This window comes from Hyla sarda, chromosome 1 (assembly GCF_029499605.1).
Source record: "Hyla sarda isolate aHylSar1 chromosome 1, aHylSar1.hap1, whole genome shotgun sequence".
Classification (NCBI taxonomy): domain Eukaryota; kingdom Metazoa; phylum Chordata; class Amphibia; order Anura; family Hylidae; genus Hyla; species Hyla sarda.
The window spans coordinates 464,561,741-464,580,415 of NC_079189.1; the positions used below are offsets into that span (position 1 = coordinate 464,561,741).

An 18,675-nucleotide genomic window follows, 5' to 3' on the forward strand; every position below is an offset into this window, starting at 1 on the left:
TGGGGGGGGGGGGGGCGACCGCTGGGACCCCTGCAAAATCCTGACAGACAGCCCAGCTCTTCTCATGCATGCAGCACCCACTGCTCCATGCATGGAGGGGTGTCAACCACTGCACGCTGCAGTGATTGACATAATGCCTTATTTCATCTCTATGGGAGAGCCAGAGATACATGAGTGCTGTTCTCGTGTATCTCTGGCTCTCCCATAGAGATGCATGGAGAGGGCCTATTGACCACTTCTCCGTGCGGTGGTCAACATCGCTCCGTGCATGGAATGGTGGCCGCTTTGTGCATGGGGATCAAGACACTTATCTGATCCTCACTTATCTCCACAGGATAGAGGATAAGTAATTAAGTGCCAGAGTACCCCTTAAAACTCTAAATTGCTATGTAAACAGCTTCTGTTCAAAGGGCGCTGTGTCACCCATTTATGGTTTCTCGAATTTAATACATTTTATTTGTATGGTTGAAAAATGTCAATATAAAAAAGTGTAAATTCTCCCTAAAATAATAAATCCTCAGGGTGCATTTACTTACAAAACACATACACTGAATCCACAGTTGTAAAATCCACAGTTGCAGATGTGCAAAATTTTACAAGGCAATTCTTAGGCCAGCATTTATTTTTTTACTGGCCTTATATTTTTCCCTCCTTGCTTTATAAGGGGGGAATTTATTAAGCAGTAAAATAAAAAAATTAGCAGGAAGAAGTAAAGTGTGGTCAATATTGTCTGCTTTCCCTACATGTCACTATTAGTCAGGTGTGTCCCGGAGCCATTTGCTTTTATTGTGCCTTCCAGTGGTAACCAAGAAAGACAGCATATTTTATCCTTTTTTTCCCTTTTACTTTACTTTAGTGTTGGATTGAATTTGAGTGTATCTTCAGCCTAATATGTCTGCAGTCCAAAAAATTCACTGAACATTTCTTCCCTTAGAATCACCAAGTAGTCTGAAGTTAATATCTGCATGCTTCCCAGAACATCCATTAGCTCCCCATTCTTAAATGAGCATAGAGAGCCTCAGAGTCACTATTACAGTATGTTCCTCCCCTATGGAATAAAATAAAGTAAAAGATTGTTTACTTTACAAAGTTTGCTAAACAGTGTAGTATTACCATTACAGTACTGTCTTGGCTCATGCATGATCTTTATCTATTCTTTATCAGTTATGTGATGATCACTGATTTCCAATAAACATTTAAGTATTTGTTAAACAAGTGTACACCATCATTAGTGAAAATAAGCTTTATTACATCAAGTAATAAATACATACAAAGATGCAAATTGTTAGACTTCATTGTTTTGTTTTTCTCACTTACACAACGTAATGTGAATATGCAATAATAACCATAAGGCAGACATTTAAATCTACCTAAAAAAAAAGTTTTCGTGCCCTCTTATAGGTTAAGGATAGAGATGAGCGAATTTTTTGAAAAATTTTGTCCGAATAAATTCTCGGCAAATTTTTATTAGTAATATATTTTAATAATGTGTTAAATAAAAGTGTGTGTGTGTTTCACTTTTTAAAACACAATATTAAAATACATTACTAATAAAAAAAAATTAGACAAAATATATTATTTTTACATTTAAATGGCCCCTTTCTACATTTTTATTATTGTCTACATTTTTAGGTCCCTGCCCGCCCGCCCGCATAAATTGATCCCTGTTTAAAAATATTTTTTTTGTCCTTCAATTTTTGGGAGCGGGCAGGGACATAATGGGGCTAAAAAAGTAAAATGAAAATAAAAAAATTATGACTTAGAAGCAAAACTTGAAAAAAAAAATATGACAACTCACTCATATTCATTTTTAATATTGAGCGCTGAATTTTCTGGTCCCTGCCTGCTCCCGAAATTTGACAGCCAAAAAAATAATAATAAAAATTTAGAAAGGGGCCATTTAAATGTAATTTTTTTTTTTATTAGTAATGTATTTTAATATTGTGTTTAAAAGTGTGTGTGTGTGTGTGTTTCACTTTTTTTTCTCTTTGTAAAATTTTTTAGGTAGTACTACTACTCCCAGCATGGAACAGACTGTTCCATGATGGGAGCTGTAGTACTTGTACTAATAGACAGATGGCCCCGGGTGTCACTCCTGACACCCAATGCTATTGCCCTTTCTATTGCAGAGATTGAGCGGCTTTCTCCTGCGCTCGCATCTCTGCACTATACTCTGGCCGGCAAGTGAGGTGAATAGAATTCACATCACTTATTCATATTTCTCGTTGAGAGCTGTGATTGGCCAGATGACTCGAACTAATCACAGCTCTCTGCGGGAAATATGAATAATAGGTGTATATACGGCATATACTCATACTACAGTGGAACCAGAGAAGAGCAGCCGGCCGCCCGCATCTATACATTATACAGGACGATCGCATCGCGTGTCAGAAGTGACACCTGCTGCGATCTGTCTATTAATGCAGGTACTACAGGTCCCAGCATGAAGGCGAGTGTGCTCCATGTTGGGAGTAGTAGTACCTGCAGTTAAGGACAGATCACACTCCTGACACCCGCTGCGATTGTCCTATCTATTGCAGAGATGCGAGCGCAGGAGAAAGCCGCTCGCATCTATACATTATACAGAACGATCGCAGGGGTGTTGCTAATGAAGAAATTTGTTATTTCGAACCGAGTCGAAGTTCAGATTCGGTCCGAATCAAATTTTTCATGAAATTCGGAATGAATTCGACTTTGTCCGATTGGATTCACTCATCTCTAGTTAAGGAACACATGCATGTTGAATGTTGAAAACGATTACATGCAGATGCATAGGTTAATTATACAAACCCATAAAAAACAAACCCTAAAGTGATAAAGAGAAAATTACATTGCATGAAAACTAAATGCAACATCCTTAGCCTCAGAATAATCTTCTTGCTATAGTTTAAACAAGTTTATTTTTATAGCCAAAACATAAGGGATCATGTGTTAAAGGGGTTTGCCTACAAAGTAAAAATAGAAATCGCATTTACAGGAAATGTAAAGTGACTTGTATTCACAATTGGAAGTAATTTTTAAAATATGCAGTGTCAGTGTCATACCCATGTCACAAGTCCCACTTTGCTGTTTGGTTGCCCTGGGATACCATAATTCAACCATGTCTCTATGGTCGCACATGGCATGATCCTGTACAAGTCACTTTACATTTCCAGTATATTTGACTTGTATTTATGTCATGTACAAACCAATTTAATAACATTTAGACACTGATACAATTGTATACAAACAAGTGAGAAATTACTTGTTCTGTTAATTTTTTTCATAAATAAAAACAAATTACACACACATTATCATTACAGTTTATTTGCTGAATTATCATAGTCAAATGATTGATATGTAATAATGTTGTTTTTTTGGAGGGTGTTAACCTGAAGGGTTTCTCTGGTACTATATTATTGACCTATCCACAGGACACCCAGCACCCCCACCAACCAGCTGTTTGACACCCTGCACTACATAGTAAATGAGGCCAAAAGCCCTGCGCCTTTCATTGCATAGTGGTGGCGTTGGGTAACTGCAGCTCTGCTCCCATTCACTTCATGGGTGTTGGCATTCCACTGATCAGCGATTGATGGCCTAGCCTGTTGATAGGACATCAATCATATAGTCCTAGAAACCCCCTTTAATTAACTTACATCATGGCTATGGACTAGAAAGAGCATCTGACTGCCACCATGACAAGGATTATGCACTAGTCAACTCTGCTACATTGCTGGCACAAAGATGACCTGCATGCAGAAGTCATTAGAAAAAATCCTTTTGTTTACAAAGTGAACATTAAGACAGCAATCAACATCTTAAAGAGAACCTGTCACAGTCCAATCTGCAGGCAGCATGTTATACAGCAGGAAGAGCTGACCAGACTGATATATAGTTTTGTGAGAAAAGTAACAGGATAACCTGTCATTTATTCAAGTAAACCTCTGTAGTAAAGTGGGAGGTCCTTCCTTAGTGATTGACAGCTATTCGTGCATATGAAGAGATGTCAGTCACTGAGTAGGACTGTCCACTTGATTACTTTAGCCTAGAATGAACAAAAATTCACGTTTCCACATTAAACTATATACTGATCTGCTCAGGTCCTCCTGCTCTATAAATCAGATTTAATTTTTAATGTGACAGGTTCCATTTGAAGTATGCCACATGTAACACATCAAGTGCTCTGGTCAGATAAATTAAAGGGGTATTCCGGCATTATACATTTTATCCCCTATGCAAAGGATAGGGGATAAGATGTATGATCGCAGGGGTCCCGCCGCTGAGGACCCCCGTAATCTCGGTGCAGCCCCCGGTATTCTGTGCCAGGCGCTGCCTCAGAGATGGGAATGTGACCTCACAACCACGCCCCCTCCATTCATGTCTATGGGAGGGGGCTGGATTGCAGTCACGTCCCCTCCCATCGACATGAATGGGTGGGTGGGGGGGTGGGGTGGCCGTGATGTCACATCCTCGTCTCGGAGGGAGCACCCGCACAGGATGCCGGGGGCTGTAACGAGATTGCAGGGGTCCTTTGGATAGGGGATAAGATGTATAAAGCCAGAATACCCCTTTAAAGACTAAACACTTTTGCTAAAATTAATAGCAAACCTGTCTGGTCCCTGGTGCTGCACACACCGGCCCCAGGACCTGACAGGTGAGAAGAACAGCATTTCAACACTGTTCTTACCTCAATGCAACGCCACATAGAGCTGAAAGAGCTTTAAACTGCGTTCGCCATGGCTAGTATCCAGTCAAAAGGGAGTTGGCGCCATGCCCATCTTCCAACCAGACAGCTTTGATTGACAGCTTGAGCTTGAGTACAGGAAGAAGCACTGTTAATCAAGCCTGCCTGGCAGGAAGAGGGAGCAGCAAGCATGACTGGAGATGAAAAACCTATTAGCAGAGAAAAATTTGGTAAAGTGCACACAGCTCATTCATGTTAACATGGATTTTTGTACTGAAATCTGCACCAATTAGTGCAGCATTTTAGCAATGAAATTAGCAGCTTTGTGAATTTTTTGAGATTTTGACTTTCCTATATCAATGGAAAAAAAAATCCATGGAGGAAATTGTAGCATTTCTGAAAATGTTATGTGGAAAATTTGCATCAAAAATGCCACAAAGAGTATAAGGCTAAGTTTCCACTTGTTTTTTTTTCTGGCAGTTTTTTTTAATATCGGCCACTGCAGTTTTTGAGCCTAAGTCAGAAATGGATCCATAAGGGAGGAGAAGTGTAAGTCCTTCCTATATATGTCCTATTCCTTTTGAATACACTTTTGGCTTTGGCTCAAAAACTGCAGTGGCAGTATTCCAAAAACTGCCAGAAAAAAAAAGCCAAGTGGAAACTTAGCCTTAGGAAGAAGAATTTGGTCAGATACGTAAAATTTACACATGACAGATTTTTTGATTGTTTCCATTATGGTCAATTTAGCAAATAGACTATTATGAATACGGTTAGAGGAAATCTGTAAGCTCAACTTGCTGCGTAAAGCTGCAGACAGCTGTTGAATAGCTGTTAGGGTATAAAGGGAAAAAAAAAAAAACTTTACCTTTCCTGGAGCAGATGGTGGTTGCCAGACTTATCACCATTTTATTTCTCAGCCAAGCGGGGCCCAGGCACGTAACTGCTAACCTTGTACTTCATTCAAGGAGGGGCTGGGAAGTTAGGGTGAGCAAGAAGGTGTGTAGACTGTGGCACATAAGCAGCTAGGCACAACCTCCTTGACGCTTGTCTGACAAATAAAAATAGGTTTCATAAGTCTGGCAACCACCATTAGGAAAAGTACAATTTGCTTTTATACAAAATATTACTGCTGCTATCAACTAATGTCTGCAGCTCTTAGCAGCAAATAGAGCTGCCAAGTTTCCTTTAAGTTTATTTCCCGCAAAGGCTGCATTGACTTCTTTTAACTCCGAAAATAAAATAAACTTGTAATTTGACTAGTTTGACAAAATATTGCGTACAACTGTATGTCTTACACTTTGGCTCTGTTTGTATTGTGGTTGGACCTGATGTCCTCATAGACTGTAATGGCCAAAGATACAGAAAAAATGGTAACCATAGAAATTTGTTTTATGCCCTATTTTATCACATTAGGACCCAAACTGGTTTCTTTACTGAATTTGAAATAAAAACAAAGAAGTCCATCTTAATACAGTTCAAACAAAGGTGGTCAATAATTTCAAACATAAACCAAAACTTCCTGACAAAAAAAAAAAACATGCGTTGTTCTTTTAAGACCAGCACAAGGTAATAAGCATCTAATTAGAATGCATAAAAGTTGGTAGAACCTGAATATTAATGTACAAGAAAGATAAACAAAATATATTGTAGCTAACGATGCAAGAACTCATGAATTTCCTTGGACTCTTAGAAAAAGAATCAGAGAGCCTTTAATACTTTACTATACGTGGAAATTCTGTTTGCTAGTAAAAATTGCATCTTGTGTTTAGCAGCTTTACAGTACATTAGAGGGATCCCCGAGAGTAAGTGAATCCCACTGGCTAAATATTCAGAAAGACTGCCCTGAAGTTTAAAAAAAAAAAAATCCGGATTAGCTTTGTATGCATCAGAAAGTTTCATTTGGCATAGCTAGGATCTAGCGTTTCGCTCTGTCTCAGCCAAACATTCTCGTACCAAACCCCTTGCATGAATGATTCCTGAGGAAGAGAGAAATATACTGTTATTAACATAAAATGTATTGAAAAAAAAATCAGCTTAAAAGGGGTATTCCTATCTCATTAAGTTACCCCCTATCCCTAGGATAGGGGATAAGTTGATTGGTGGGGTCCAACAGCTGGGACCCCCACCAATGATGAAAACAGGGATACAATTGCCCCTGGAATGAAAGGAAGATACCAAAAGTATGCAATCTAGAGCTCCATCTTTTCTCTATGGGACTGCCAAACATTTCCAAGAGCTGAACTTGAAAATGTTCAGCATCCCCATAGGCAATAAATGAAGAGGTGGCCTTGACCGTTCTGTGTACTCCATCCATTGCAGAGACAATTATGTCTCATAGTCTCGGGATTGGTGGGGTTCCAGCAGTCGGACCTCCACTGATTAGGTTGTTTACCCATACTTATGAATAGGGGGATAGTGTAATGAGATGGGGAAACCTCTTTAAGTGTTACAGTTTACAAATTCCACCTAAAGCTATAAATGATTTATTTCTGTATGATTTATTAATGCTAACCCTTATTCAGGAGAGAATTACTGTAAGTCTAGCCTTTATGCTTACCATCAACGAACACGAATATTACAGGCACTAAAAATGCACTGTGAACAAGGCCTATGTCTATACAAAAAGGTCAGCTGGTATTATTTGGGGCAGCTCAATTGAGATGTCTAGCAGTAACTTATTCAGCAGACCTCGAGTATTTTTGGTGTCGCAAAGCATGGCATAAAAGATCAATTTACCACAATAAAGGCACGTCCACGTAGGCAAACTGGGGGGGGGGGGAAACTTGGTCTTCACAGAAAATGATAAATTCCCCCATATCCATCTTAAAGGGGTATTCCAGGCCAAAACTTTTTTTTATATATCAACTGGCTCTGGAAAGTTAAACAGATTTGTAAATTACTTCTATTAAAAAAATCTTAATCCTTCCAATAGTTATTAGCTTCTGAAGTTTTCTGTCTAACTGCTCAATGATGATGTCACGTCCCGGGAGCTGTGCATGATGGGAGAATGTCCCCATAGGAACTGCACAGCTCCCGGGACGTGACATCATCATTGAGCAGTTAGACAGAAAACTTCAGTAGCTAATAACTATTGGAAGGATTAAGATTTTTTAATAGAAGTAATTTACAAATCTGTTTAACTTTCTGGAGCCAGTTGATATATAACAAAAAGTTTTGGCCTGGAATACCCCTTTAACCACTTAAGGACTCAGCGTTTTTCAGTTTTAGCATTTTTGTTTTTCCCTCTGTACCTTTTAAAAATCATAACCCTTTCAATTTCCATATTATGGCTTATTTTTGCGCAACCAATTCTACTTTGCAGTGACAGTTATTTTACCCAAAAATCCACAGCTAAAAGGGAAAAAAAAATTGTGCGACAAAATTGAAGAACAAATGCCATTTTGTAAATTTTGGAGGCTTCCGTTTTTACGCAGTGCATTTTTTGGTAAAAATGAAACCTTATCATTAGTGATACCCTACTTATATAGGTTTTATTTTGTCGTAGTTCTGGATAAAATCATAACTACAAGCAGGAAAATTTTAACATTTAAAAATGTCCTCTTCTGTCCCCTATAATTTTTTTTATTTTTCCGCATATGGGGATGTATGAGGGCTTATTTTTTGCACCGTGATCTAAAGTTTTTATTGGAACCAATTTTGTTTTGATTGGACTTTTTGATCACTATTTATTCATTTTTTAATGGTATAAAAAATGACCAAAAATACGCTATTTTGGACCTTTGAATTTGCGGTTTAATTAACGATATATTTTTATAGTTTGGACATTTACGCATGCGGCAATACCACATATGTTTATATTTATTTTTAGTTACATGTTTTTTTGTTTTTTTTTATGGGAAAAGGAAGATGATTCTGACTTTTATTAGGGAAGGGGTTAAATCACATTTATTAACACTTTTTTTCCACAATGTTATAGCCCCTCATTATTATGATGGAAGGTCCAATGACATCCAAGCTTCAGTTTCCTCACAGAAGGCATGACATTTTCTTCTATGATTTTTTGACATTTAATTGAATTCATCTTGCCCCACACGCTGTAGGTTTTCAAAGGAAGCAAAACAGCCCCGCAGCATCACAGAGACACTACCATGCTCCTCAATCAATATAGGCAGGGTGTTCTCTTCAGCATATGCTTCATTATTTTTATTATATTTATTTATTTTTTATTTATTTATTTATATAGTGCCTACAGACTCCGCAGCGCTTACAATTATGGGGTACAAACAAAGACAAGTTATAGGCTTTATGTGCAAAAAAAATGCCTTTTTAAAAAGACATGCCTTTGTACAACATCATGCTTATACATGAAGCAGGATCCAAGAAGTAAAAGCAGAACGCAGATCAAAATGGGACTATAGAAAGGCAGTAAGGATGTTAAACAATATCAATGTGAGTCCCCACCGCAACACATACATGCTGTGATACACACCCAGGTGCCATTCCGCTTCCATCCCTCTACCAAGAGTAAAGCTCACTAAGGGAAAGCATATACTGAACTAGATAGGATTGGCACAACAATCCACCAAATGTGTGTGGGCATTTCCTAGCTATACACAATATCTTGTAGAAAGCGACATTCTTTAAAGCAGTACTCTGATGAAAAAAAAACAATCCCCACAGCAAACCTATCTTGCTCTGGAATGTTCCTGACATGGACAGAGATGTCATCAGAGAGCACTGTCGTCAGACAGAAAAGAAATTCAAAAAGAAAAGAACTTCCTGTGGAGCATACAGCAGCTGATAAGTACTGAAAGGATTAAGATTTTTAAATAGAAGTAATTTACAAATCTGTTTAACTTTCTGGCACCAGTTGATTTAAAATATATTGTTTTCCACCAGTGTACCCCTTTAAAGGCCAAAAAGGCTTTTGAACAAATTCAATAAGCTAGCAGAGAACAAATATTAAAATAAGACCCAAACAAACACTCTATCTGGCACTAACAGTGCAGTTCCTTATCCTAAATCACTAAATGGTATAGTAGGGTCACTAAGGGATATTACCAGGCTCACCAAGAGATCCCCAAGCACCAAGCTGGGGACATCTCATAACTTGTACAGGAGTAGCCCTTATAACGCCTAAAGACAAGGTGAATCTTATGGGGCTCTAGGAGCCCGGGAGACCCAGTTCTGGGCTTCAGTTGGGGACTTAAAAAAACGATAGGTACAGACATCAACCACTGTGACCTTAGCTGGAAACATCATGGCAGATTTGTAGCCCTTCTCACAAAATTTTAAGTGTACTTTATCTGGTGCATTGTTTTTGTAATACCACTGGAAAGTCAGAATAAAAGGAGACTTTGGTGTTGTAGAGAATATCTAACTTCTCATGAGCAGCCCAGAGAATCACATCTCTGTCAAGGAAATGCAGGACCTTGGCAAGTATTGGAAAAGGAGGGGCCCCCTGGTGGACCGAAACCCTGTGTACCCTTTTAATGGAGAAGAAGGCGGTAAAGACAGTGTCCAGGATATCCTTCAGCCATGATTCCAAGAATGAGACAGGATCAGCACCTTCCACCTTCTCTGGCAGCCCAACAATGTGAATGATTTTCTGGCAGAGACAGATCTCCAGGTCATCAGCTTTATCCACTGAAGCTGCCATCTGTCGCTGTAAGGTAGAGATTTTATCTGGAACTGGCTTGTAAGCGTTCTCTAAATCAGAAATGCGACTTTGCTCTCAGATCTTCTGCTTTGACAAATATGTGCTCTTATGAGGGATTCTATTTAGGTGGTAGAATAATTCAGAAACTGCAGTAATCATTAAAAGTGACATGTTGTGTTAAATTTGGAGAAACCTCTTAGTTATATTGAGGTTTTTTTTTTGTTCTTCTTGATTTTTTTAATTTTTTTTTCTATTTCAAACAGATGGAAGTTATTAAATTTTAAAAATCTAATATGCAATGAGGGATTGAATCATTTTGATTGCAAAAGTACATTTCCCTGGCAGTGACGATAATGGCGGATTGTTGTGGGGTTTGAAGCCAGGGCAGGCAGTAATCAGCTGTTTGCTGTCCATCTTAGAGTATGTTTAGATAATATTTGTTATGTCTATTTAGCGTGTATTTCAGGAAGGCTCCTGTTGTACAAACGGAATAGCCTTAGACTGCCTGTTAAAAGGTCGAAATACTTCCTTTTGGCCTCCAGATGGCCAGTATACGTTAGTATGGCATAGCGTAATGGACTATGCTATTTAGAAAGTTGTCCGGTATACCTTTGGCCTCCAGATAGCTGGTATAGCTTTAAAATTAAGTATGGCACAATGTAATGGAGTATGCAATTTAAGACTTTATAGGAGTCATCTGTTGCCTGGAGCCTGTGTCATTCAGGAAAAGGCACTCTAAAGCAGTGTCCTGCCTATGCCACTGCCTTCTTGGTTTATTTAAGTTCAATCCTCAGGAGTGTTGGCATGCTACAAGGCACAGTGGGAGGATGCAAGAGAGGTCTCCCCACTGAAATTATGGGTAAAAATTGTACTCATGTTATCCTTTGGTAATACAACTAGAGGACATGCAATAGCTCTTGTCTTTACTAGAAGTAACACATTCTTACCTCGTTTTAGTCTCTCCATTGCACTCTTACTGCCGGCATAGGTTGGTCTAATTTCTTTACCTAGCTCCTCTATGATGACCAGGAGTTCTGCATACTTGCTTTGGGGTACCTGATTGCTAGAGGTGCCCTGAAAAAATATAGGAAATGGAAGGTGAAAAAAATTGAAAATAAAGAAAACGGTCTGAAAATGCAAACTTTTATAAGGGATTAAGATGGAAAAGCTTTCAAGTGAACAAATGTGTGGCAAGCATGCATTTATTATGCAAATTTTAAATGAATAATTTTTTTTAATTTTTGCGCTTTACTGTTCATTTATAAACCCCTTCCTCTTATAAGGTGGCAACAAACCTATGGTAGCTGTCAGTCGAACATTCATTTGGATGGCAGCTATTCCCACCACCCCCAATACTTATTATTGGTTGGTGGGGAGATGGGAATAATAACTGATAACATTTCAGCCAATGTTCATTAAAATGTTCCAATTTTAGTGATCGGATAATTTAGAGGATAGATTTTTTCCAGTAATTGGAAAACATTGCTGAATGAGTTAAAGAATAGAGATCCCTAGGGAGGAAATAGTCTGGAATGGGGAGCGGTTCAAAAATTAGTCAGGAAGGTGGAAAACACTTTTACAATGTAATTTTCCATTCCAGATTTACACTTAACACTAAGGTAGAACATTGTTTCTTGTAAAGTATCCCTCATGCTCTCTCTCCTTGCTCCTTTGGATGGGTCTTTTTATTAAGGTAGATCTCTTGCTAAAATTAAACAAATTATTTGGTTGTAAGGAAACTAATATTTGATCTATTTTTTTTATTAAAACATTGTTCATTGTTTCTTATTATTTCAGTATATTTTGTTGACAAAAGTAAAGAAACACAGCCATGAGTAGTTTCTTCAGACAGATCCTAATAATTTCAAAATGTATATTTATGAGGCCCAGGAGAAAGTCCAATAAGAAATCAGCAGTTAGATGTTGTGGGTCTTACAATGTTTGATCCTTATGTTTCTGTTACGACAGATGTTTTAAACTATCTGGCTGTTGTTTTTCCCTTATGTCATAGAAATATATGTGTATTGTGGATAGGGATGTCCCGATACTGATACTAGTATCAGTATAGGGGCCGATACTGGCCATTTCCATGGTATCGGGGACTCGTTCAATGTCCCCGATACCATGTCCGATACCTGCTGCCGCTCCGCTGCCCAATGTAGTGAAGAAAACTGTGTCTTGAAGCGTTCTGTGTCCCGATCTTCACTACCGGTTCTCCTGTCTGCATCATGGCGATCGATGGAGGAGCATGTGACACACACGTCACTCCTCCTCCCTTGCGCCCAGCGTAACGCTACGGAGGAAGCAGCCCTCCATAGATCGCCATGATGCGACGGGAGAGGACGGAGCAGCGGAGATGCAGCAGCCGACAGAGGACAGCTGCAGGTGAGCTGTCTACAAGGGTGAGGGCTGCGGTCTACAGGAGGGCCCTACTAATGTCTAAAGGGGGCCCTGCTGTCTAAAGGGGGGTCCCTGCTAGCTGTCTAAAGGGAGGTCCTGCTTATGTCTAAAGGGGCCCCTGCTTATGTCTAAAGGGGGGTCCTGCTTATGTCTAAAGGGGGCCCTGCTTATGTCTAAAGGGGGCCCTGCTTATGTCTAAAGGGGGGTCCTGCTTATGTCTAAAGGGGGGTCCTGCTTATGTCTAAAGGGGGGCTCTGCTTATGTCTAAAGGGGGCCCTGCTTATGTCTAAAGGGGGCCCTGCTTATGTCTAAAGGGGGGTCCTGCTTATGTCTAAAGGGGGGTCCTGCTCATGTCTAAAGAGGGGTCCTGCTTATGTCTAAAGGGGGGTCCTGCTTATGTCTAAAGGGGGGTCCTGCTTATGTCTAAAGGGGGGTCCTGCTTATGTCTACAGGGGGCCCTGCTAATGTCTACAGGGGGGCCCTGCTAAAGTCTACAAGGGGAGGGGGCTGCTAATGTCTAAAGGGGGGTCCTGCTGTCTAAAAGGCGGGCCTGCTGTTTAAAGGGGGGAAGGGGGCTGCTAATGTCTAAAGGGGGGCCCTGCTGTCTAAAGGGGGGCTGCTAATGTCTAAAGGGGGGCCCCTGCTAATGTCTAAAGGGGGAGGGGTGCTGCTAACCTCTAAAGGGGGCTGCTAACATCTAAAGGGGGGCCCTGCTAATGTCTAAAGGGGGGGCCCCGCTAATGTCTAAAGGGGGGCAATGCTAATGTCTAAAGGGGGCCCTGCTAAATTCTAAAGGGGGAGGGGGCTGCTAATGTCTAAAGGGGGTCCTGCTGTCTAAAGGGGGGCTGCTAATGTCTAAAGGGGGGCCCTGCTAATATCTAAAGGGGGAGGGGTGCCGCTAACCTCTAAAGGGGGAGGGGGCTGCTAACGTCTAAAGGGGGATACTCCCTACTATTAAAGACAATCTTACAGCAGAGTCACCTGCACTAACTTCAATTTATAGGTAGGTTTCTACCGCTGCTCACCATGTGTACATCGGTTTCACCACCAATGCAAATTCCCTGTTCTGTCCAATGGAGAATAGGGAAATCTTGGCTCATACTACAGCAGCCGCCTCCATTGTACACAACAAGGAACCCACATATCATACAGTAAACAGCGCCAGAAACCAGATCACCATGCTGTCAGATTCCCTTTAAAATAAAAGTACTCATACTTGGTATTGGCGAGTACTTGAATTAAAGTATCGGTACTCTTACTCGGTCTTAAAAAAAATGGTATCGGGACATCCCTAATTGTGGAGTCAATTAGTTAATGTTTAAGTTTTTATTTTACCTGTGTATATCCCAGAGATGGAGGTCCATAATCATTCACCAGCTGTCTGTATTGTGCAGAGGATGCCATGCTAGTAGATGGAGAATGTGCACTGACAGGTGCTGAAAAATATACAGTGCATAGGAAGTGAATTTGAGCACAAACAAAAGGAATGATAAAGATGGCTTAGTGGATAAAAATGTTATAGTCATTAAATCTGAGCATACTAAAAATCCCTAACCTATTATCAACCAGCTTGCTGCTGTATACATTGCAATACATGCAAGCTGCAGAAGCCTGTTGTGGCAAAATTATTTTATTATTAATTAAAATGTTGTTTTGTTCTATGCATGCTATAGCCAGCCTATAGACCCTGAGATAAATTTGTTTTAGCTTTGTATCAGAAGGAGGCACACATAGTTTGGGCCTGTACTTCTCTAAAAGTATCCCATCTATGTTATTGTCTTGTATGCTGTGGATAAACCTTTCAATTTAGTTTCCATACTTGGTATATGGAAAATCTGTAGAATCTCATAATCACCCTGGAGGCCCTCACTCGCTCTGGTGGGAACATTAAAATAAATTAAAGTCTTCTTCCAAATTCATTCCCTTTCTGGAGATGTTGTTTGACATGTCATCAGTGTGTCCTTCTTCTAAATGACAAAAGAGTAACTTCCAGAACAAAGACTTGTCCCTCAGGATACCATCTTTTTCTCATTCCGATTCTGCAGCAAATTCCCAGACAGAATAAAAGGTCTCACTCCTTAGACTAGCCTATCCTGGTGCCCAGGCAGGTCACCAGGTTCTACTGAGGTTTCTCCCTCTCCTCTGATCCTTTAGGGTCACCACTTTGTCCCAGTTTACTGACTGGTTCTCAGAGATGCCAGCCTTCTGGACTGGGGTAAATTTTTATCCACCACATAACACAAGTCCAGTGGTGGGCAAGAGGGCTTACAGTCAAAGTAAGGACATCATGAAAGAAGTAGCTCAGGTCCTCCACAGAGAATAATGTCATGTCCCTGCAATATCTACAGTCTACATCCTTGGAGTAGAAAGTTTGGTTGCTTGCTACATCTGTCAGGAACTGTTTCCCTGGTGATATCACAAGATACCATGGTTCATTACCAAGGCACATGACTCTCTGGCAGTCACATTGGATGCCCTGATGATCCTCCACAAACACTAAAGAAGATCAAGGCAGAAAAAATTCAAGCTATTATTGTGCAACCAAACTGGCCAAGATGGTCTTGGTACATGGGCATGATCTTCTGGTGCATTCCAGATCTGCCTTTTCAAGGTTTTCCATATAACTTTATCACTGTTGAAGCAGACATCCTACAATTTTTTTCAAACCAGGTCAGCTACATTGAGAAAGGTGTGAAAGTCAACCTCTTCTCATATTTATCACCATACTGGGAATAGTGTGAAGACAGACAAGTCTCTCATGCTTTTTTTCACTTCCTACTCTCACTTACCTTCCTACGTTCCCCCGGAGCTTTGCAATAGCTGATCGGTTGGCCGGGCTTTCCCACTTACTACTTCCCTTAGCCCGGGACGTCAGCCTATCACCGACCACAGCGATGTCCCGCCTCAGCCAATGATAGGCTGAAGCTCCGTGTGAAGTCCCGGACTAAGAGAAGTAGGAAGTAGACAGCCGGGCCGACCGATCAGCTGTTGCAGAGCTCCGGGGGAACATAAGAAGGTAAGTGATGGTTTGTTTTCTCTTTTTTTGTAGCTTGGGAAGGATGGAATAGGAATAGTCTGTACCAGACATCTCCTTTAACTGATGAAAATCAGACATTACTTTTGAATTGTGGTTCAACACAATCATTGGAAGAAAAAAAAAAAAAAGAACCTGGACTGGACAAAAATTATGTTTCCCTGAACTTAATATTTTGTTGCATAACCTTTTGAGGCACTCACTGCAATCTCACGATTTCTGTAACTCTCAATGAAACTTATGCACATGTCTACAGGTATCTTGGCCCAATTCCTCAAAACATACCACTCCAGCTGTCTCAGGTTTAAAGGATGCCTTCTCCAGACTTCATGACAGCTCCTTCCTCAGATGTTCAGGGTTCAGATCAGAGTTTATAGAAGGCCAATTAAGAGAAGTCCAATGTTATGCCACAAAGCTTCTGAGAGAATGTCCTTAAAGGAGTTGTCCGGTACGGACTATTCCTATTCCATCCTGCCCGGGCTGCAAAAAAGAGAGAAAACAAACTTTCACTTACCTTCCTACGTTCCCCCGGATCTCCGCAACAGCTGATCGGTTGGCCGCTGTCTACTTACTACTTCCCTTAGCCTGGGACGTCACACGGCGCTTCAGCCAATCACCGGCCAAGGCGGGACATCACTGCAACCGGTGATAGGCTGAAGCACCGTGTGACATCCCGGGCAAAAGGAAGTAGGAAGCAGACAGCCCGGCCAACCGATCAGCTGTTGCGGAGCTCCGGGGGAACATAGGAAGGTAAGTGAAAGTTTGTTTTCTCTTTTTTTTGCAGCCCGGGCAGGATAGAATAAGAATAGTCCGTACCGGACATCTCCTTTAAGACAAAACTGGAGCTTTTTGGCAGCAAGTGATATCAGCTCTATATTTGCAGACGCAAAAATAAAGTATACAAAGAAAGAAACACTACCTACTGTGAAGCATCTAGGTTGCTCGGTTATGTTTTGGGGCTGCTTTGCTACATCTGGCAGAGGGGTCATGAATCTGTACAGGGTACAATTAAATCTCAAGACTTTCAAGGAATTCTGGAGCTAAATGTGCTTGCCAGTGTCAGAAAGCTTGGTCTAAGTTGCAGGTCATGGGTCCTCCAACAGGATAATAACTCAAAACACACAGCTAAAACACCAAAGAATGTTTAGGAGCAAAACATTGGACTATTCTGAAGTGGTCTTCTAAGTCCTGATCTAAATCCTATTGAACATCAGTGGAATTAGCTGAAACATTCAGTCTGGCGTCCTGAGACAGCTGGAGCAGTATCTTATGAGGAGTGGACTAAGATAACTGTAGATAAGCACAGAAGTCTCATTGAGAGTTACAGAAATCGCTGGATTGCAGTGAGTGCCACAATAGGTTGTGCAACAAAATATTAAGTTTAGGCTACCATCATTATTGTCCAGGACAGTTAAATTATTTTGTTTGTTTTTTTAAATTATTCTGTTAAACCAAAATTCAAAAGCAATTTCTGATGCTTATTTTTAGTAACTTTATTCATTATTACTTTTGTCAGTTTCAAGTTATTTCAGGGAGCATTGTGGGGGTTCCTGTCTTTAACGGTAGGGTAGCAAACATTTTTTCGACATCAGTATGTGGACACATAAGCAGGATGAAGCAGAGAGGACATGTCACACTGAAACACCCAATAAGGTTACTGGGAGCTTCAGGGTTTGCAACACAAACACCACAAATACACAAACGGCCGTAAATGTTGGCACCCCTGAAATTTTTAAAGAAAATTAAGTATTTCTCACAGGATTGCAGTAACACGTTTTGCTATACATATGTTTATTCCCTTTGTGTGTATTGGAACTAAACAAAAAAAGGGAGGGGAAAAAAAGCCAATTGGACATAATGTCACACCAAACTCCAAAAATGGTCTGGACAAAATAAGATTGTTTCAAGCATGTGATGCTCCTTTAACCATTAAGGACCCAGCCAATTTTCACTGTAGGACACGGCCATTTTTTGCACATCTGACCACTGTCACTTTAAACATTAATAACTCTGGGATGCTATTACCTTTCATTCTGATTCCGAGATTGTTTTTTCGTGACATATTCTACTTTATGTTAGTGGTAACATTTTGTCGATACTTGCATCATTTCTTGGTGAAAAATTCCAAAATGTTATGAAAAAATTGAAAATTTAGCTTTTTTTTTTTACTTTGAAGCTCTCTGCTTATAAGGAAAATGAATATTCCAAATAAATGATATATTGATTCACATGTACAATATGTCTACTTTATGTTTCCATCATAAAGTTGAGATGTTTTTACTTTTGGAAGACCTCAGAGGGCTTCAAAATATAGCAGCAAATTTTCAAAATGGAAATTTTTCAGGGACCAGTTCTGTTTTGGAGTGGATTTGAAGGGCCTTCTTATTAGAAATACCCCACAAATGACCCCATTATAAAAACTGCACCCCTCAAAGTATTCAAAATGACATTCAAAAGGTTTGTTAACCCTTTAGGTGTTTCACAGGAATAACAGCAAATTGAAGGAGAAAATTCTAAATCTTCATTTTTTACACTGGCATGTTCTTGTAGACCCAGTTATTGCATTTTTACAAGGGGTAAAAGGAGAGAAATCTTCCTAAAATGTGTAACTCAATTTCTCTCGAGTAAGAAAATACCTCATATGTGTATGTCAAGTGTTCGGCGGGCGCAGTAGAGGGCTCAAAAGGGAAGGAGCGACAGTGGGATTTTGGAGAGTGAGTTTTTCTGAAATGGTTTTTGGGGGGCATGTCACATTTAGGAAGCCCCTATGGTGCCAGAACAGCAAATAAAACCCCACATGGGATACTATTTTGGAAACTACTCCCCTCAAGGCACATAACAAGGGGTCCAGTGAGCCTTAACACCCCACAGCTTTTGGGAAAAAAATAGTTTGGAATGGAAGTCAGGGGCCATGTGTGTTTACAAAGCCCACGGGGTGCCAGAACAGTGGACCCC

At 40.2% G+C, this 18,675-nt stretch overlaps 1 protein-coding gene across 3 annotated transcripts in view; it reads right to left on the minus strand.

Annotated features, from left to right (window-relative positions):
• Positions 1-1,228: 1,228 nt before the first annotated feature.
• CDK2AP1 (cyclin dependent kinase 2 associated protein 1) overlaps positions 1,229-18,675 on the minus strand; it is a 44,326-nt gene continuing 26,879 nt past the window's right edge. For all 3 annotated transcript variants that reach the window (XM_056535928.1, XM_056535934.1, XM_056535943.1), the window contains exons 2-4: positions 14,022-14,122; positions 11,234-11,360; positions 1,229-6,642 (exon numbers count right to left, since the gene is read on the minus strand). In XM_056535928.1, the coding sequence (XP_056391903.1) occupies positions 6,575-6,642; positions 11,234-11,360; positions 14,022-14,122 (296 nt within the window). In that variant the 3' untranslated portion in view covers positions 1,229-6,574. The remainder of the gene's footprint in view (positions 6,643-11,233; positions 11,361-14,021; positions 14,123-18,675) is intronic.